This window comes from Haemaphysalis longicornis, unplaced genomic scaffold, assembly GCF_048455015.1.
Source record: "Haemaphysalis longicornis isolate Haplotype H1 unplaced genomic scaffold, Haemaphysalis longicornis Haplotype H1 scaffold_4, whole genome shotgun sequence".
NCBI lineage: Eukaryota > Metazoa > Arthropoda > Arachnida > Ixodida > Ixodidae > Haemaphysalis > Haemaphysalis longicornis.
In genome coordinates, this window is record NW_027526361.1 from 22,752,213 (window position 1) to 22,774,537 (window position 22,325).

Sequence of the window (22,325 nt, forward strand, 5' to 3'; positions counted from 1 at the left end):
CGGCATTAGCAAGAAAAAAAGGAACGGAGGATATTATGTAGTCGTTGCTATATGACATTCACCACTGGTAATTGAATATAAAAAAAATGAAGTGCATAAACGGAGCATTCTGAGGCGAGTGTTCGCGACGCTGCTTTTGAGAAGTTTGAAGGTACGGGGATGCTAAACGACGCCGCTCAGCCTTTTTTACAGACAGTTCCCTCTTTTGGAATTCACGATCTAAACCACGAAGTCTTTAATCGTTCTAAAAATAAAAACGGAAGAAAAAAATAGGAAAAGAAACCGCGACGAAAACGAGCAGGAAAGCTTGTTACTTGGAATATTATAAAAGCCTAAAAATGCTTACCGATGCCGCGCACGGTTCCAGACGGTGGAAAGGCCTTTAACCGCTGTTTCTTATACTTTGCCGAGCTATATTAGCCAGACCTCGTTAGGCTTCCTATCTCGAACAGCACGCTTGCCTTAAGCGCTATGTGACGCAAGCGCATGCCGCTCGCAGCACTCTGCCGACGACGAACGCCAGCCGCCCCTGGCGCTATATGCGACAGACACCCGGTAACGAGATTACCAGTGTTCACTGTCGCAAGCGGCCCCAGAAGCTCGGTGTCCGTGCTCTTGGAGCCGTGAGCGCTGCGTGGAGTGCTTAGTGATCACATCGACTATCCACGCTTTGTCGTTATCGGGCGCTGAGCTGCGAAGTCGGGAGGACGCCGCGGCGAGAAAGGGTCGAGGAATGCCAGGAGGCGGAGGTTGGCCGCTGCGGCGTCTAAACAGGGAACGAGTCCATCTTTGGGGCCCGGGCTGCGAGATGCACGGCAGCGCCGGAGAAGGCGGGCGAGAAGCTACGGCACTCGGGGCGCCGTGAAACGAGGCGACTCGCTTTTCACACGGAGATGAACCCCATTCTTAGGCCAGCGCGTTCGATTTCGTCTTTTGTCGGACCCCTCCGGTAATGGACCATAAGAAGCTGGAGACTGGCTGAAAGCGCACCGGCGGGGAACGAAGGGAATGATACAGAGAGAAAAAGTGAAGAGGGCGAAGATGCTCGCGCAAGATGGGGAAAGGCTGTTCTCGAAATTGAAACACCGATGAAACTGCTTGGGAACTGGGGTGGGAGTAGGAGGACGACGATGATAAGGAGGAGGGGAACAAAAGGCGAAACGAGGCGGCCCCGCCGTTTTCATCTCCCGAAGGAAATGCATATCTTTCTGGCTAGGCAGTGCTCGGCTTATGTCGTACCTGGGGGCGCGCAAACGAAACAGCAAAACGCGGATTCCGGAAAAGTGTCGGCCGCCCACATTGTGAGCAGCTTTGCAGAGCGTGACGAGCCTGCGGTGGAGCCGAAAGTCATCGGGGAAGTCGCATGAAAAAAAAGAAAAGAGAGAGAGAGAAAGAGAGAATAGGCGGGGATGTATGAGAAAAGGCAGCGGAGGGGTGGTAGCTTTCTATATTGTAGAAGTTCGGCGGAAAGGTCTTTCTTCGTTCTGGGCTTAAAGTTGGAAAAAATACTCAGTACCTTGTACCGACCTCATCAGCAAGTTTAACAACAATAAAAAAGGAGGAGAAGAACGTATTTTGGGATTCATGCCATAAGAGAGAACTTCGAGATTGTCGGGAAATAATTTATGGTAGCTGAAGTACCGAATTGCGCGCCATTTCGCCGGTAATACTGGGTCCGTCAGAGGGACATAAATATGACTCAGACGTCGTTACAGGCAGCTGTGACTTTAATGATCCAAGCAGATAAAAACTCGGGGTGAGTGAGCTGATCTCTTTGCATACTTTAAGCATAGATAAAAGCGCAAAGATAATTTTTTTTAATAAAATCTGAGAAATCAAAAAAAAAAGAAAGTCCTGTCACTGCCTATGCGCGCTGAAGAAGCCGCTTTTCGCTTTGTATATGTACGCTGTAAAACCGAGAGAACAACGTGTTTTTAGTTTTTTGTCCACGTCTATCTTATGTAGCAAAAAATTAGGAGAGAGTAGTGTGGTGTAGGTTTTTTCCCTCTTGTTTTGTTCTGCCTGCTGCAGAAAAAAAAGTGTGTGTGTGGGGAGGGGGGGGGGGGGTTGTCTCACGCTTATAGCTGGTGTTTTGTTTTTGCCTTTACCTTTTGTTGGTGTGAATAGATAAGTATTTGGCTCTTTTTAAATTTAGCAAATACATCTAATCGCGCTTAGGATTAGCGTGAACAGTAAATGCTTTGTAGTACAACGCATACTTGACGTTTTGTATCTAACGACTCTATCAGCTGTTTGGCTATTCAGGACGATGCAAAAAAAAAAAAACTGCACAGTAGAAGTTTGACGTGTGGGCTATATATCTTGGCTATAGGTCATGTCATAGTGGAAAGGAATGGTTTATCTAAACCACACAAGGTACTATGCACACGGCTTTTCTGTCACTCTCTTGTCCGCCCGTAATAGAAAACCGACCTCCACTCCCGTGAATACAACCCAGAATGTCATTCGCAGCAGCGTAACGTCTTATCCACCGAGCCTCAGCGGCGGCGGCCTATGTGTCGAACAGCTCACCCGATGAATTTTTATTAAAGTGTATCTCTTCGCGAGCAACCGCCAACGTGTTCTGTTGACTTTCTTAGCCATTCATTGCCAGTAGATAAACGTCAGTTCTACGGACATCAGCATGCCGATTTTGATTATGTTCTTGTTCTACTCGCTTTTTACTGTTCCCATATGCCGCAGTGAAATCGCCCCAACCGAAGCGTGTACCTGAGTTCTCCCAAACAGGTGTCTGTATTTGTTTCCGTTCCTCCGTTGCATCTCTTTAACTCCCGCGCTATACGTTGTTCTCTGGACCGATTTTTGAGCCCGAATGCACGAACAACTCTCCAAAAACTCCCCACCCTGTGCACGAGTGGAGATCCACCGAACGGCACGGCGACGCGACAGTAGCACGCGCCGGATCCCGCGTAACTGTCGGACGCAGATTAGAGGACGGGGGCGAGGCCTTCTCGCGGTGGATAGCGGGAGCGGCCCGAAACGGAGGAAGGGGGACGTCTCGAGCGAGGTTGCAACTCGCGCCGCCGGTCGGGTGTCTGCCCCGCGCTGGGGAGCCCCGTGGGCTCCGAATGAATTATAAACGGTGGTTGGCTCCGTGACGCCGGCACCCACCGGGTGGCGGTCGTAGGGGCAGCAGGCAGTCTCTCTTTCGGCGGGCTTCCAACTTCGCTGCTGGCGGCGACACAATGAGAAGCCCAAAGAGGCGCGGCGGGGAAGCGGTGGTGGCCTGCTTGCGCCGCGTCCCCTCCCCCTCTGTCCTCTCCGGATCCCAAATGGAGCCAGAATGGATGCCATCAAACTGAGTGCCAGCCGCGACACGTGCCCCGGCTCGGCGCTACGGCCTCGCATTTGGAGGATGCGGACGAAACGAGGGGGAGGGAGCCTTTCGAAGCCCCGCGCAGCCCAAGAAGGAAAGCGTCGCTTGGAGTGGCAGCCTACGTGGTGCCTATTGTAATGAGCCGCGCTGCCAAACAGTATCACAGTTGGCGCTGGCATCTGTTTCCTCCGCCTCCCGTGGCTTCCCTTCCGTGGTGACAGTGGCACGGAGCGCGCCTGCGTGCCCTGGATTTGTCGTGAGGCCCCGGGATTAGAGCGGATCTGTGTTCTGTCACGCGACGCCCGAAATGATGCGTGCGCCTGTGAGTGAACGCGCAAGGACAGTATCGCAGAAATGACATTTCAATCGAAAAGAGATCGATAGTTTTTTTTTTATGGACGGCTATGCATATTGCCGGGAACCATGCACTGGGTTTGTTTATTTATGTCTTTGCTTTTACCGCCCGGCTGCATTATCTGTGTCCCAAGCGAAGCCCATGTTCCTTAGATTCTTTCGTATGCCGCACGGGTTATCTCATGTGATAGGGAGAATGTTTCGCCCTAACGCGACTAGCCTAGAATGGTCTTCTTTTATATACAGTGTTCTCGATCTAAATCGATGGTTCGAGAGACACCCGTGCCGAAAGATAAATGCCCGCAAAGCAGACGCCGCGGCATTCGACTGGTCGACGCTCGCCTGCGCACGTCACTTTGTTGACTGCTGTTTCACCGCCTGTATATTCTTTGAGTTGTTAGGGAGGCACAAGTTCGCTTCAAAAAACTTGTTTTCCTGGAAGACAACTGCGTCGTCTTTGGCTTCGTGACAATATCTTGTTGCTGTTGCGACTGCGAATTCATTCCTACCAGAAAGTAGTATGAAGAGTGATTGAGAATGTTTAGTTTGTCAATACAGTACTCACAAACGCGACAGTAGCAAAGAAAGCAAAGAGTACGTCCTGACTTTGCGCAAGTAGCGAAGACAGAGCATAATAATAATTTTGGCGAGCCAGCATTGTCAATTTGTTCCCAAAAGCCTCATCCGCAGCAAATTTTACTGACAATACAAAAATGGACTCAGAAGGCACCGAACAGAATCACACAGACGTCTGCAGCGATGGAACTAAACTGAATAGTGCGGGTCGCGTGACGCGCGAACGTGACGGAATGTGAGTAGAACGGGGGCACCCAGCCATGCAGTACTCCGATTACGGGAAAGTTTTGGCTCGGGTTTTTAGTTTGCTTGATGAATTAATTCACACCAAAAGACGAAGTAGCAAAAGCGAAGAAGGAAAAGCAAACACGATGTAGCAATAAATCTTTGATAAGTATCACCATGTTTTCGTCTTCCAAGCACGTTAGCAGGCTAAAGTGCACCGTAGAATTATAGGGGCGAAGCCACTTAGGTGCTGGGGCTGTTGGCGTCTCCTGTCGTCATCGTCGTAATCATCGTTTTATGTAGTCACGGTACTAAAAACCGGGAAACTCATTTGCGCCTCGCGAAAACATAACGCGTACTATAAAAACACCGGGTGCTCGTTTACGCCTCACGCTGGAGCGCTTCGCAACGCGTACTAAAAAAAATCACGCCATATCCACGGAATGAATGATGATAAGTGGGGCGAAGCTCGAGAGGGGGAGATCATCGGTAACCGTAACTCTCCCGTGAAAGTTCGCCCATTACATTATTAAGAAAGACGTAAGACTGTGTGCGTACATTGTACAAATCAACTTTTATTTTCGGAGTCAATGCTCCCAGGCCCAGACCTGGTGAAAGACCCCGCGCCATCGAGGACTACCCCGCACCTCCACCACAATTTGTCACGTAGGATGGGACACAACGGTAAAGAAAGAACTTTTATTTAGGGCGAACTTGTGCCCGAACAAGACGAGAGGAAACGAGCAAAGGTCCTTGCGTCTCGTTCGATCTCCGAGAATGACTGCCTGCGTTCGTGGCGTGATCTCTTGCGTGATCTCCCCCTCGCAGTGCACGTGCGCTCGCGCCTCCGTTGGCGAACACAGACAAGCTCGCGCTCCCGGTGCCGAGTTTGCGCTGCCAGTTGCAGCCGGTTCTTGCGCGTGCAACGCGGCCTACTTTGCGACATCTCCGAAAGCACGCGGCGGTCACGTACCACGAGACACAAGGGATGGACAGACCCATGACTTAAGGAGCTCCGCCCCTAAAAAACACCGGGACACTCGTTTACGCCTCGCGCTAGAGCGCTTCGCAACTCGTACTAAAAAGCACCGGGACACTGGTTTACGCCTCGCGCTGGACAGCTTCGCTCTTCAAAGACAAGAGACTTTTACAGCAAAGCGGTATACCTCTATCCCCGACGGTTTAATCTCTGTTGGCAAAAACATAAAAAACCACTTATACACAGCATGCTTCGCCCCTCCCCAGGTTTCAAGTTAGTGGAGATGGCCCGTGATTTTTTTTCCCTTTCCCCCGTGCTCGGTTAGCACATTAGACATTTTTAGATTACAAGGTTGGCGCATATGCCAAATTTTATCATTCAGGGCATCTCCAGACTATACCGCTGCTGCCAGGGTACTTACCGATTTCATTCCTTCCTTCAACCCGCATATAATGTGCATTCAGAGCAGCTTTGCTGTGGCTCAGAAAACACCGCCTAAGGAACAACTGAAAGTTCAAACAAATGTTCGAGTTCCTTGAATTGCGAGGATAGTCGCGAGCGGAAAGCCAGTAGTACACAGGCAGCCGGTTGTAAAGCAGCCAGGCTTCTGACCCTGCTCCTAACAGACTGTTTTGGGAAGCATTTCTGCGTTCCGTTGTTCTCAAGTCAGGGTTATTTTCATTTTTGTTTCCTCGGTTCATCCTTTTCGTCGTTTTGCTCAGTGTGCTGGCTCGAGATAAGACGTTGTCGTCACCCCGTGGCTCGACGCACCCACATGATGGATAGTCTGGATATTACGTGTCCGCAATGAGAGAGGCTGTATGTGGTTTCAAGGGTCGACGCCACTCCCAGGGACGACGTGGGGCGCGCTTTAAAAAGGCTCGTACATTTCTTCTGCGTTTCCAGTGTATGGCGCAGTATACGCAATGTGTTTACTTCTATCAGGGACATGAAGTAAGCGCGGCAGAAGTTCGTTCGAGAAACAAAGGGCAATCTGTAAGCAGCCAACGTGCGCCGACGGGCTCCTGTATGTAGAAATAACTGTGCAGTACTGCGAAGGCCAAATCGCTTTCAGCCGTTATTCTTTGACTCTATTTCACAACGATGTGAGAAAGGCGCTTGTTCGTTTGTTACTTTCTTGCGCCTACGCTGTAATACGACACAAGCAAATGAATCAAACCTTAGGGTGGTCGCGTTAGGAAAAAAAATACCTGCAAAATAGGTTTACCTAGACAGCAGGTTGAGGCTTATGTGGAGTGGCGATCCGGAAAAATTGTTTATTTTCAGGAAGCCCGAGTGGTTTTCGAATAAGGAGAAGCTTGGAGCTGCTTGCCTGCAAAACTAAGAGCACAAAATGACACTCCCCGCATTGCCTCTGCAGCCGTCGAAGTGGAAAATGCTCGGGAATCGCTCGCCCGGAAAGCAATATTACGTCACCGTTCTATTACGCAGCGGGAGAGAACCAACCGCCCATTCTCCATTCAGTGAGCCGCTGAATGGGAAGTCGTTTTCTTTCTGCATTTTTACGCCATGATTTGTGTCTGCGCGCGTTTTTTGTGTGTGTGTGTGTGCGTGCGCTTGCGTGTGTGCGTGCGTGGTGCGTGTGTGTGCGTTTGTGTGAACGTGAAACAACAACAACCGTGGATGCTGCTTCACGCTCCGCCCACACATTTTACAAATGGAAATAGCTAACTATGTTTGGTAACAGCTAGAAACGTAAGTGCCGTGTTCTGTCTAATTCCGCTGAGCGTTGCGGACAGCGATAGCTGGTTCAAAATACGGAGAAACGATGACTATGTGGCCCATTGGCGCACTTTAAGTTGCAAATGGCGTGTTTTAATTCAATAACCGCACTCTCTGATGCAAGCCTGCCGTTTTAGTGCGCTGTTCCAATCTGCACTAATGTTATATGGGAAGCGTGGGTGACAAACGCCAATAAGTTAGCTTGACAGCACCCAAATTAGGCAACAATACGCAGCACTTCGAATATTACAACTAGTTTACTTAATAACAAGTCACGTCAGTTCTGGTTAGGTTATCCTGTCTTCGCGTAACCGGCTGCACTACTACGCCGTCAGTTGTTCCTCAAAAATGTTAACGCGTGCCGATCCTTCTTGCCTATATAGGGAATATTTCTCTTATAAATAGCACTTTTGGTAGGTTAGCCAGCTTTGAAACGAGTTTTGTTGCTACACGCCCTGTATTCTGCTGCTATGGCGTAGTTATGCACGCAAAAGCGGGCGTTCTATCTCCTTCTCTTTCTTTATTGATAAGTTGCTGCTTTTGTTGCGAAGTGCTATACAAACTAACGCAGACGATGAAGCTGCACAAAACGCGGCGGGAAAAAACAGCGCTTTTGAATGTTCCCGTAAACATTAGGAAACAGAACGAAAGAGCGAGCTCGTTTGTTGTCAAATTAGGACACGACAGCAGATAGGGGGAAAGAGCATTGAAGTTTCGCGTTTTTCCCCCCCTTGGAATACGGCGAACAAAAGATGTCGTGTTCCGTTGCCTGTTTTATATCACAAGAGCCCCATCTTTGTGATGCTCTTTTATTCGCCCTTAAAATATGCACGAAAAGAGGCACGATGCGCTGAGAGGGCGAATAGACAAAGCAGCGGGTGAGAGTGAGAGAGAGTGAGAGAGAAAAGGCGAATTGGCGTTTTTTGAGGTTCGCCTCTCTCTGCACATCAGACTGCTATTGTGGAAGGAACAAGCGAACTGTTGCCTAAAGCAGAAGTGGCTACGCACTCTCAAATGCCATGAAGTGTAAAATCGCAGCGAAAAAAGAAAAGAAAAAAAAAACACCCACACGCACGTGAACTCAAAACGACGCGGATATATATACACACACACACAAAAGCGGGTCTAATCAATGCAGCCAGGAAGGCTGGCGCCCGAGAGCCAACGTCCCCGCTGTCACAGCCTGTCTATCTCTCACCGAAGGCAGCAAGGCAATAATGAGGCCGAAAGCGCGGTTGGAAGCTGGTTAAAAATTCAGCGGCTGCGCGCCGCGAGCGGGAAGCCACTGAGGCAGAGTCAACAATAGAGGAATCAAGGCACGAGCGACGCCGCGGCGGGCCGCTGGGATCCAGGGACAACAACACAAAACGCTGAAAGGGAAAATGGAGGTTCCTTCGACAGCGACGTGCGACTGTCAAGGAGGAATAAAAGCAGGTCCAACGCTACTTCTCGTTTATAGGGACTGGCGGGCCGTAAAGTTTGCGGCGTTCGGTTCAAGAAGAAGCGCGAAACTGACGCAGGTGGTGATGTCACACAATCAAACACGCAGAAAAATCAGTGATGCGCTCTCTAATCAACTTTGAGGGATTTTCATTTCTATTCACCTTATGAAAGAGAATTTAAATGCTTCTGTGTCCTTTTTTTACCTCTTGTACGCGAACTATATAAAATGAGAAGATATCCTTCCGAGGAGTGCTCAAGGGATGCAAAGCGTGTAATTAATGAATCGCGTGAAGACACCCGTTGTGAGTGATCGCTAGTCTCGTTTAACAAAACAAGCCTCTGTGATACGCGCAGCATGAGTTTCGCGGGCGTCAACGTACATCAGGGCATCATGTCGAAGCGAATGACGACGCATGGACAAGTACAATACAGGAAATCAAGGGAAGGATGGTAGCTGTACCCAAACCACCCAATGGCGTGCCACTACCACCAGCGATGGGACTCCGTAGTCTGGGTCATACCACCAGCGCGGCTAATGTGGACAGCGGAAGCACACGGCGTCGAGCTTGTTTAGTTAATCTGGTATGCGAGGTTTAAACCACCCGAACGGCGCTGCTCACGGGGACAGTACGAGACAGAGACCTTTTTTCTACGTTTATTTGTGCTCTTGTCTATCCTGCTGTCGACACCGTTAGTAACCCTCTTTTTGTTCGTTTTTATTTTTTTGCAAAACCCATTCGCCGCGTCTTTTTAATTAAAATTACGCGGGTTTTTATCGACTCTCGTAGAAACAAGCCACGAGCATGGCTGATGCAAGTTAGCAGATAACAGATCCTCTTATTATCGCTCATTTTACGAGATTTTTATTGATGTCATACGTATTAAGGAAAGCTTAAGGTGTATAGGGCCTTGACTTAATATGCATTTAGGACACCAACCGTCCACATCCAAGTTTTGAGTGCTGCTTTGCGTATTACTGAAAATCTACCCCTGTGGGGACACAAACCAGCCCGTTGCGCTGATAGCCTCATTACTTACGGTTGTATTCTATGTTTACTATTTGTGGTTCAAGCAGTAAGTGGGTTGATACATTCTTGCGATTCTCAACCACGTATACGCCTTTTCATCTAAGACAAGCTGAGCTTAACCGCATTCTTTTACTGTCGTAAGCAAGCGCTCATACATAATCACTGTTTTAGTGCTCTTTGCCCAGTTGGCCTTGCGCCATTAACATCCAACCATCATCACCAAGCGTAAGGATTGCTGAAGCGTCACATTCCTCTCTTTCTTGATGGGCATGCATGAAGCAGTCCATAATGGTGACGTCAAAGACGATTTTACTTCAAAGGAATATGTTTTACCTGTTTAGTAGTCGCATCAACTTTTGGCTAACATGAGCGGGGTATATCGACTGGATGGCAAAAAGATCCGCTTACCCTTTCTCAACTGGAAAACAGTCTCCTTTCACTGCGCAATTCAAATGTCAGTGCCCACATTGACGTCATATCAGAAATAAACAGCCTTTTTTTTATCCTTTGTGTGCGGATGGTTATTGAAACAAGGACAGTTAAGGAGTGTTGTCAGCTATGCTTCAGGGTATTACAGATTTGGGATCATTTCCTTGCGTTACCGAATATTAGGTGGACAATAAAAATAGCTCGCGTTACTCGCACACGCCAATCAAGGAATACGCACATCATCATAAGCAATGAATGCATTCAGGTCGTAATTTCGTGTCCCCTGTTATTGTATCGACCAGTAGCACGTGTGTCCCCCGTAGCAGTGTCTGTTGTTGTATTATTGCACAAACTGCTTACGTAACGTAAGCAAACAAAGGCGTTCAATGCATTCAAGACACAAGCATTACCATCGCGGGTAGGCCATACGGGTGCTACTAACTTCATGCACTTTTGTTCCGCATGCATCCCCCCCCCCCCCCCCCCCCCCCCCCCAAACACACACCACACAAACTGTTTCATAGATTACCTACGCGTTGTTTGCGCAGTGGCTTGTTTACTCTCTCGGCATTTGGTGGAGCCGCAAAACAAACTTTTTTCTTTACCCGCCTCCCATCCTGAGTTTGCGGGTCGAGCAAAGCATACGCTTGCACCCGTTGCAGCGTTTCAGACTGCATGGTTTATTTCAGCGCCTGTTTTAGAAAGGCTATGTGTGCGCACGATTGCGAGTGCCTGTTTCGCCGTTTTCTTCCCGCTCTCGTATAACCTCTCTAAACCTTTCCCGCTGTCTCGGAAAGAGTTAAGGTAACGGAGCTTAACACGGCTTCATGCGTGGCTAAGCTCCCTTACCGTACTTCCGCCTTTTGCTTCATGTTTCATACTATAAAAACACGTTCGTTGCTGCTGCTCGAAATCACGGCACGCAGCCACTGAGCGTGGTGTGCAGTCTCGTGTTTAGGCAGCGTCTGGTAAACCACGACTATTGTTAAAGCCGAACTGCTTACGGCCGAACTAAAACCTCTGTTCCTGCGTTGTTTCTGGACATTAATTGCTAGCAGTCTTTCAGTTTCGCAAACAAGCCTGGGAATGGAGCTCACAGTGTTACATCAGGCAGAGGCACTAAAATTGGGTGGGAGTACTAATATCAACACTAGGATTCCGCACCTATTTAGACCACACGCACTGGTAGGCAAAACAATGAAACAAGCAATGAGAACCATAAGTACTCGCAGGGTCATTAGGAGCTGCAAGTTTTCAGAAAGCATGATAGTCGAGCTCTTTGCGGCCAGAGCACTAGCTTAGCAGTAACGTTAGGTTTACGTTTTCCCGATAACCAGAACAGTTCGTGAAGCGTTGTCGAAGCCACGATGAGCGGTTGGTCATAAAAAAAATGGCCGCGTTACTGCTCCTTTTGTTGCAAATGTAGTCAAAAGACGATAGTCTTTGTAGACATTTGCCAAGGAAATGCCCCCCTTTTCTTTCCCGCTCACCTCTCATGCTGTTCCTGACTTCCTGTACCGTCACGCTCATCCCAAGGTAATCACACGAAAGGTTTGCGCAAGGCGATTTGAATTTACCGCGTTCCACTGCTACAGGCCGGGTTCCTCGATGCCAGCGCTGCAGTACGGCGGAGACGCGCGTGAATGAAGGCGGCCGACTACAAGGTTTATAGAACCGCGTGGCCGTGCTCCACGTGCGTTCCAAGCAGAACGTGGAACCTAGCTAGTGGAACCTTTCGTTGCTGTTGCCGCGGAATTTTTCATATGCCGCCAGGAGGCGGTGGTTTTCTGCAGTAGATGTAGAATATCATTAGTTATCGAAAAACCAAGCATCTATGAATTTTTTAATAAAAGAAAACCGTGAATATCCCTTGTGTACTAATTTCCTGTCTTATATTTGCGTAATGTCTTGTTCTTGTTCAACAAAATTGACAAGTATGAACATATAAACCGGGGTTACACGTTTACTGTTGGCTGTGAGTATATAAGACTATGGCGCAGTAAGCATTTTTCTTTGGCCGGGTGGCTGAATCGAGTTACAGACAGGCAGACATACAGACATACAGACAGACCAAAATTTCTGGGTTTAAGTAGCCCAAGAAAGACTATCGTCTTTAAAAAAACTTCAGGAACAAAACAATGTGGCGGGATGGTTTAAATAGAACAAGACCACCCTAGCCCACGGATGATGGCGTAAGTGGGCCTGCAGGAGTCCGCGATGCTCCCATATTCACCAAAAACAATCACTGTAAGTTTTGCGACCCGAGTGCATCATTCATTTTCTTGACATTCTTTACGGACCTCACGCACAAAAATTTTGTTGCGCAATGCACGGCGTGCAGATTGCACCTATGCAGGGCAGAGCGGAAACAGGACCTATACAGACGCGAAATATCCTCCGGAGAAGAGAAGGGACGCAGATTGGAGCGAGGCTTGCCGAGGATAGCGACGGGTGAGAGCGGTGGCTCGTGCGAGGAAAATCAAAGGCCTGGCTCGCCCGGAGATTAAAAATGGAAGACGCTGCCGTTGGAACAAGCTTCGCGAATAGCAGCTGTTCCTAGTTTGCGGAGAGGGGCTCCAGAGCACAGGAGTCAGTTGTGAAGCAGGGAACGGGGAATACAGGAGGACGGGGCACACGCGCGTGTATTGCGGGGAAGAACGCGGGAAGCAGCAGCCTCACTGATTCTTCGTACGAGAGCCCCGAATCGCCCCCGTGCTCAGAGCAGGCACGTATGTGATGCCAGGTTCAGAATCCCGGCTTGAGACGCGCAGGAAGGCTGGCCGGGCAAATTTCCCGGAGGGCAGGGGTTGTTCGCAAAGGCGGGCCCCGGCGACGAGCAGTCCATAAAGGAGTGGGCGCCCTCCCCCCAGCTCACGCTACAAAGGCCTCGCTGCGCCTCGTTTGAGCCGCTTCCCAGCAGTGCGCCGGTGCTCGCTCGCTCGCGTGCGGTTGCCGGCCAGGGGAAGAGCGAGTCGCCGTACTTTGCGGCCGCAGTGCGCGATCTGCGCGTGCCCGCTTTTCTCAGCAACCTGCGGAGTGGCTGACTAGTTCAGAGGGCGCGGGTCGGGGCGCAGTTTGCACGCTTTGTGCTTACCCCGGATGCCCCTCATCTTTTATTTATTTTGATTTACGAGGCTGATTACGGCGGGGCTTTCACCTAGCGGAGGCGCTGGTTTTCCCCTTCGGTTGCTTCCTCGCTCTTTTGCGGGGCCATGTGTTCCGGTTCGCATTTTGCGGGAGTGCGGAACAAGAAGAGAAGGAAGAGGGCGCCGCGCACATGCCCCTCCCTCATCCCGTCCGCCCACCACCACCTAATTCTTTGTACCGAACAAATAGTTCTCATTACGGCTGCGGGCGCCCTCACGGCTTGCGCCTGCCTGGGTCGGCCACCGAGTTGGGTGCTGAAACTCGGAATGGAGAAATACCGGAAGGGGAAGCAGCGTGTTTTCTCTCCGTGCGCCAGCGGTCGAGGATTAACTTTGAGTCTGGAATTTCGGAAAACTGTCGGAACTACCAGGCCGCGGGAAATAGCTGCGTAGGCCTGCGACTTGTTTATTTCGAAATTCCCCGCTAAGCTGGACCGACTTTTGTATTTATTGCTGCTAATGTGCAGGTTGGAACTACTTATAAAGTACTTTTTTTAATCCACCCTATGGCGTATGCCAGTATGAGCAATTTTGATGTAAATGCGTAATGATTTAGAATCCAGGTGATCGTTTGCGTTTGAGTTGTAAACGCACCTCCCGACATTACTTACAAATGTTGCAGTACCAGCTGGGAATTAACTGGAACTTTAGATAAACAATATAAAAGTCGACGAGATCACAAGTTTGTTTAGCCGAAATCTTGTCAACAATTCTACCGACCACCAGCGTATATCACCTGCCGTGTTTCTCTATAAAAAAAAGCGCCCCTACACGCAATGAAAACAGCTTGAAATTAAAAGTTAATTTTAGGTCCACCCAGAAGCGGTGTATTTAGGATGCACCCCCTTTGATCTGGTTGCATGGGCTAACGTCTTCCAGGTAGAGCCCGGGGCCGAATGTTACAGAGGGCTTTCTTAACGTCAGCGTGGCACTTGTTGGGGGATTGTGTCGCCTTGCAAAGTGCTCTAAAGCTAGGTATTCACCGAAAGGTGCCAATGGATACTGCGGGCCCTGTGCCTTTGGGATATCTCCCTAGCTGAATGTGTACACCCTTCAATCAGCTAGTATAATGATTAGGGGTCGGCGATTAATTGAATAATATTAGTCGCGATTGATATTTTTAACCGGTTAATCGGTTAAAGTAATGTGACTAACATGAACCATGAGTGTCATGTTGAAATTCTGCGCAACATGTTCAGGATCATACTCGTGGTTACACAACCGGCTTTACGCCACAGAAGAAAACAATGCAAGCATGCTCACAAAGGAAACTTTAAAAACTGCAGGATGATAGCCAAAACATGAAAAGATGACCATTTTAGCACCAATACAAGGACCCGTATAACGCACAAAATTCGGCACTCAGTGGCTAAGGCGTTGCTCTGCTGAGCACGAGGTCGCGGGTTCGATTCCCGGCCGCGGCTGCTGCTTTTGTGATGGAGGCGAAAAGCAAAAAAACGCCAATGTGTGCGAGATTTAGGCCCAAATTAAAGATCCCCAGGTGGTCAAAATTAATCCGGAGCCTTCCACTACAGCGCTCCTCATCGCCTGTGTTGCGTCGGCACGTAAATAACCCACAAATCGAATCAACCAAATTCGTCGAACTGGCACTCATCGCTTCGGCGTGAGATGTCTAACTGACGGAAGTCAACTACGATTGATCAGTGCCCCCTCCAACTAAGGCGCTGAGATCAATAAGTGCCGATGTTCTAGATTATAGAAATAGTGTGAATCACAAAAAACATGATGATAAGCGTCCCGGCCTCATCAGCGCCATTATAATGGGTTTAGCCCATCTGGAGTATCCGTGAACAGACCTAGGAGCATGCTGATGCCCGAGCGTGTTAAAATTCTTTGCCGGCCAAGCAGTGTGAGCTCGCTATAAATTCCTGGAACTACTCAAACTTGACCGTGCTGGTCCCGTGACAGTAAGAAGACCCGTCAAACGTGAAATGTTTCCTTTGAATTTTTTTCTCAATACCCAACGCGCCCGATTAAACCCACCCGACTAACCGGGCTAAATTTTTTAACCGAGGCCCAGCCCTAATAATTATATACAACTGGTGAGCGGTATGGAGTAAAGTTTTTCAACTTCGGTACAAATGTTTCCATGTGCATCGCTGCGGTCGATAATCTCCCCCTTCATCTGTTGAGGCGTTGAAATTTTTTTCTGCACTTCTTGCACTCTTTTAGGGGTCGGAATATGCTTCGATGCAACTGAGGGCGGATTGGAAGGGAGAACTTGATGCTTTATGAATTGCACAAACTTTCGTTGCCTGCGTTGCTGATAAACCACTTTGATCAGCTGGAACACCAGGCAGCAAATGTTTTAGGCCTTATCAGATGGCTTAACTGCTGAATTAAAACCCGCCGTGGCCGCTCAGTGGCTAAGGCCCGTAGGTGAGCTTATGGACGCGGGTTGTATCCGGCCGCGTCAGCCATTTTTCTGGTAGAGGCGATAAACGAACACACGCTTGTATAGAGTTTGAAACGGGCGTTAGATATCCCCACGTGGTCAGAAATAATCCGCAGCCTCCGCAGCGGCACACCTTATAGCTCAGCTTTAGCTCTGCAGTGTAAAACCCCCACAATTTGAATTTTGAAGTGAGGTAATGTCTTTGAAGCTAAGGAAAAAGAAGACGAGGAATTGATTTTTCCGAGTTTAACTGCTCTCTCTCTCTTCCTCTCTCTTCACAAAGAAACTGAAACTCAACGCTAAAGAGGGATTGCGGGAAGCACCACAAAACAACTTGCTCGTGAGGAACTATATACGACGTGTTATCATAAAAACACATGCGGTTCTTTAAATGCCGTTGTTACTCGTTTAAACATAAAAACACTTTGAAGCATTCTAACAAGAAGGTAATGTCTGTTCAGGCTTCCACGGCACTTTCGAACATCCCCAGAAAAATTTCAGGAACACCCAAGCGCGAATCGGATGAATGTCGGATGAATGTTTAAAGTGCTCTGCCCTACAATGGGTCTCCTCATTACTGGTATCACTATAACATACATTCGCTTGCTGGATAAGCAATTTTAGGTGCCATATATGCAGTTTTAACCTAACTAGAAACGCTCTAGGACCTTTTAATAACCGTTTAATAAATACGTTAAAAATGCCCCATCAATAATGTGGACTTCGCTACTACACGGAAATGATTTGTTGGGAAGGTGTCTTTAGGGGTTATATAAAGTGTTTTGTTTCATAATATGAAGGCCCTAAGGCCCTATAATAAATACCCCCAGAAAACCCTATGGACGCCTACGGGAGGCTATATACCGAGCCCATTTAAAATCGGCTTCTATGCAAATCAGAAACGCATTGCTGGACAAAAAATTAAGGGGTAACAATAAGTTTGATATCAAAGTATGACGGCCCAAGGTCCTTCATTAAATATTTTAACACGAAAATGTTTTACTCACGCATACACAAACGTTTGAGTGACGTCATATCCGTCATGGAAGTGACGCCAGTACAACGACGCAAGTGGTCTGTAAAGGGTGCACCCTTGCACACAGGGTATTCTTGCGGGAAAGAAACCTTTAGAAACAAAGAGTACGTTATACTTAGGGTTGTTCTATATGGTTTTATATTTTAACACAAAAGTGTTTATGCTGGGATACACCAAGATTTCACTGACGTCATATCCGTCACGGAAATGACGCAGTACACCTTTGTCGAAGCGACCCGCCAGCAGGACATTGCTCGCCAAGCAAACCCACAAGACAGCCTCCGACCCGCAAATCATGCTCAGCTGCAGCTATCGCTGCACATTCCCCATTCGTGTTTTACCGATTCCTATGACAGAGGAATCACCCACAATTTTTATAACACCCCATGTATCCCCAAGAGGCGCTGTACAGTGAGTTCGTTTAAACTCATTTTACTATACATTGTTTCAATGCTGAGAAGACAGCTACAAAGGGCAATAGAAAGCGTCTGCTAAGTATTATGTAACAAGCCCTAAATCCGGTTATTACTAGCATTTTCGTATACGGCGAAAGTGTGCGACACGAACCGTTACATACTTCCTGATGGTATTCCTCGTTGATTGCGCATACAAATGTTTAGCATTTTTTAGAATTTCTAGGAGTATATAAATTTACCATATGAAAACTGATGCTAAAGAAATTTAACGTAAGTTGCTTTCAGACGATAAATGTTCCCCAGCGCATTGAAGTGACCATGGCTTCAATATGGGGGCTTCAATGCTTTAAGGGTGTGCAATGAAAGTAATTAGGAGCCCCGAGCTGTGATTTCGAGAGACGGAACGGTTTTAATTTCTATAGTTACCGCTAGCGCCATGGTCCGAGCAAGAACGAATGCACAATAACAATGGGTCGCCATGGCATTAAATAGTCGCTCGCTGAGGCTTCCCTTGAACATGCTCGAGGGAGAAGTCCCGGGATACGCAGGGCAGATGTTCGTTGCTTCTGCGCCAGCGGCTTAAGCTGTCCCAAGCACCGGCCCTGCCCATGTTCCATGAAGAGGTGCGTCGCACAGCCGCACCTGTAGCGGGGCAGGGGAGGCTCGGCCTATCGCTCCCCAGTGTCGCTCCTTTGTCGCGCCTTTCCGAGAACCGGCCCGCAGCGGGAAAGGGAAGCGCTAAAAGGGGATGCGCTGGTTCCGAAAAGATCACTATACAGGTCAGTTATGGGGAGGCGAGCACGGAGTGTAGACAATACCGCCAGCGCTTCCTGGTAAGCTATCCCGGTTCCCGAAAACTAACGTCTCTGTGAATGGGTGAAAGAAAGGTTGTTTTAGTTGTTCAAAGTTTAGCGGCGTACGCCCAGGTTTTTATTATAAGCGGATCTCGCGCTTTGTCTTGTTTAATAGAACAAAGAAACATCACAGGGAAGTGGCTTTGCGAGGATGATGTGCCTGGACAAAGCACCTTGAAAAACTTTCTGTATAGGAAGAACAGCCTCAATTAGTTCAATTTTACGAATGCGACTCTTACAGCAACACGGAAATTCTTGACATACGCAACGCTCCATACATGATATATACTTGATTGGTTCCTTAAAAGCGCGGTTTAGTTATTTCACGGTTGCTTCATTACAGAAATTAAACATGTTTTAGTGATTTGCTACATACTTTATTCATATTACGAATATAGTTCGTGAAAGGAGCTTTATTCCAACAGTTTCACACTATGTACATCACCTGAAGAGAGGATATTCGAAATGGAAGGAGTTTGTGCACAAAAAAAAAAAAAAATGTCTCGTTGTTTTTCACCACACACGAGAGGCGGGGGGGGGGATCCTTGGGGCTTTCAAAAACGCCCTTTCACTTAGATTGGCTCGCGTCGAACCCGGTACCCGCTCTAAATTATTCGTAAGCACTATTCTGTCACGAGACGTATTGCCAGGCTGTTGGCTTGGGATGTAAACACATGATTTTATTTCTAGTTCAAAAGCTACAAACTGAACGAACGACCCAAAGAGGCGTGGCTGTCAACACAGGCAGGAAATCTGTGGCATGCCGAACATACCTACTGACAGCTCCATATGCGACGGCCGACTCTTCCTCCCTTTCAATTGACCTCGTGCTGTTCCTATGGGCGGGTTGCGGTAAACAGGGCGCTCCATCTTGCTTTCATCGCATTGGCTCAGGGACTAAAGGGCGTAGCGCCACTGAGCAGAGGTCACGTGCTCTGTTTTGGGCAGATGTGTTTGCTTTTTGAATGTAGACGAAAACCAAAAATGCCGGAGTGTAGAAACTGCAGCACACGTTAACGTTCCCAGTGTGACCTGAACCATATTGTGCGCTCCACTCGAGCGCGCTTTCAGCCCTGGTGTTACTTCTCTGCGTAAAACCCCAATTTGATTGCTCATTTCGTCTTGCTGCCATCTAAACGCGAAACAACAAAAACAACATCAGTGAGAAAAACACCAGGGTTATTATTGGGGTGACATTGCTAGGATGCCAAGGACGCGATGAAATGCAAACCCCATATCTGCGCTTGCAAGTCGGAAATGAGGTGGGCTGTTGGGCAGAAGACGGGATCCAAACAGAAAGGGGCAAAAACCGAGACGGTGAACGTGGGGCCAGTGCGTAGATCTCGCGCCTGCAGCCGGTGCGAGAGCGGGGATTTGGTTGCTTGTAAGCCCATCGTGGGAACACTCGCAGTTGTTTTTCGGCGGACCGTTATAACCTGCCGGCGCAAACGGGGCTTCATACTGTTCTTGCTTCTTGCTTTTGTTTGGTATCCTGGAATCCCTCCCGCGCTCTCGCTGATTTTCCGGCGATCTCGCTCCTCCTCACCATCAGGCGTAGTTCTTTTTTATTTCTCGGGAGTTCCAGCAAAAGCCCACAAGCACGACAGAAATGTTCCTATTTCCGACAGAATATATACATCGAGACGGCGTAGCTTGAGTGCTCCCCATTCTTTGGCTTTTTTTTTTTTTTTTTGCAGTAGCTTCCCTTGTTTTGGGGCATGACACGCGAGCTGTCGGGAACGAGCTGCTGTCGCGTAGGATTACTTTTCAATTCCGCGAAAGCCCTAGCACAAGAGCTGCCGGAAATCGAGTTGTTACGACGAATTATATTTGCATAGGCTCCGACGGTGTCCCAAGTGATTATGTGCGAAGAGAATCGTAGTCCCTATCAGTTTGTTTTTGTAATTCAAAAGGGGCGGTTTGAATAATGTATAGCTTCAGGGACGAATGCTCCAAACACTCAACAAAAACCACGCTGAATTATTAAAAGATAGCGCACGGTCGACTAGTAGTTCCGTAATTATAGTCGGGCGGAAAGTAGAGCAACCTCGCTATTCTACGTCGCGTTCGATAAAATTACGTTAAAGCTGCTTATCTCATAACATACGCCTATGTAGCACTGTACGATGTATTTCTCCACGGGCTCACGTTCGGAAAACCCTGAACCAGTTGAATTGTTTTGTGAAAGCGGAAAATATTATACAAAGGCTGTGTTAAGACACAACAAACTGCAAAATACATAATTTCTGTGTCGTACTCCGTTGTCGAGCTTGAAGAATTTTCGGTCTATTCCGCTTTAGTGTGTTTCTGCGCTACTTTTCAACCGAAAAGCGCAGCACCTCGTAATAAACTCAGCCTTAGTTGCTTAGAATATGTATACCGTATTCTGATATATTCTTTTTTTCTTTGCTCCGCAGTGGCGGCGAGCCTGCACATCTTGCACCTGTCGGTGCCCAAGTGGGTGGAGAACGGCACCGAGGACTCGGTGCTGCTCGACTGCGTGTACAATGTGAACCGCGAGGACGAGCACCTGGTGATCAAGTGGTTCCTGAACGACGACCCGCAGCCCATCTACCAATGGATCCCCGAGCTGAACAAGCGCTTCGTCTCGAACCGCCTCAAGGACCGCATCAACCTGGACTTCTCGCTCTCGAACGGCAACACCTTCACCAAGTTCCGCGCGCTCAACCTGGTGCGGCCCACGACCGAGCTGAGCGGCCGCTACTCCTGCCACGTCATGTCCCTCGCAGGCCAGGACTCCGAGTCCAAGCTCATGACCGTCTACGGTGAGCGGGGCTCCTCTCTTTTACGTCAGTGTGCATGGTGGTGTGCATGCCATTGTCCACCTTTTAGTGAACCGGAGCCTCGAAAAACTGGAAGCTTAAAGAGAAGCTCAATAGGGAGGAGGCTCAAACAGGTCCTGCTTTCTAAAACGTAAGGACGTGTCAAGGGTTTCAGGACGTAGGGCTCTCCTTGAGTGAAAATTTGGTGTTTACTGATTGGTTGATTGAGGGTTTAACGCGCCGACGCAATGGGGGCGATGAGGCGCGCCGTGGTGGAGGGCTCCGGATCAATTTTGACCTTGGTGCTTACTGGCCGTTGGTGAATCAAGACATGCGCACTATCCATCATTGAATTGTAAAGTGGGCTATATTCAAAGTTGATACGTGGAAGAAAACATCTGGGTGAGAAATTTACCCGTGCGGAGGAGAAAGGCGCATGTATTGCTAAATACAAGCCAAGCGAAAGACGGGTATGATGGCGAGGTAGCGTAGACGATGGACTGCGCCTTCAACCAAACAGTACTGCTTCTCCCAGTTTCTTAATATGATGAAATTGATATAGTTGTTGCCTAAAGTGCCGCACAGAATGAGACTGATACGAGGATGGGTTCAACAAGGGAATGTTTTGTTATAACTAGTCGTGGCCTACGCTAACGGTTTCTGGCTGAGTGTGTGGAAAAGAGGTGATGGTTACTTGCAGCGAATGCTGCGGATGCTGAGCTTCCTTTCGGAGCAGGCGTGTGTCAAGCCGAAAAGGCGTGCTGGGGCAGCCCCTAGAGCGCAATAGAGAGCGAGCGATGGTGGTTTGATCTTGGCTTGTTTGCCCTTAAGCTTAAAGGGACCCTGCAACACTTCCGATAAGCGCTTTCACTCTTTTCTTTGCTTCTGGAACCACTGCGAAAACTATAGTTATCGCCAGCACGGAGCGGCACTGCGTGATTTGCTCGTCGCACCAGATACGCCTTCCATTTCTGCGTTGTTTTTGTGGCTTTTTTTAAAGTTGCTACCGAAAAGCGTTCATCGCTGCAACTGAAGGAAAACCTGTCAACAGACGCTACATGGCCTCAGTGACGTAATTCGGGCCGTCGAAGAACGTCAAGACCGGGAAAGAAAGAAAAATCTTTCGAGTGAGTTTCCAAGTTATTTGATGGGCATAGAGGAGTGATTTTCGGCTGAGGTACTTTGCGATACCCCAATCTAAGTACTGGGTGTGTTGGGTGACTACGTGCTGCAAGCAATTAAGGTTTCAAAAAAAGTTTTACAAAGTGTTGAAGGGCCCCTTTAACGACCTGTCAAGCAACGTCAAACGCAATTTACGTCAAGCTGCGGGTACAGTTCGATGAGGTTAAACATCAAAGCATGACTTTAAGACTAATCTCTATTCCGGAACATACCCGCGTGACACCATTATTGCGCCGTCGCTATCAGTTCGGCTGGCTTCATAACAGCGGTGACGCCATTTTTAAGGCTCCATCTTACATCCACGAAATCTATCGAGGTAGAGTAGATAAGCTCTTACACCGAAAAAAATGTTGCTGCTATTACCGTAAGTTGAGTTGG

The 22,325-nt window shown here is 48.4% G+C and overlaps 1 protein-coding gene across 1 annotated transcript in view; it reads left to right on the top strand.

The window, feature by feature from the left end:
• LOC144178371 (uncharacterized) overlaps window positions 1–22,325 on the top strand; it is a gene marked incomplete in the record, with an annotated part of 146,718 nt that overhangs the window by 93,631 nt on the left and 30,762 nt on the right. Inside the window, 1 exon segment of the mRNA XM_077706156.1 lies at window positions 20,400–20,768. Coding sequence (XP_077562282.1) covers window positions 20,400–20,768 — 369 coding nt within the window.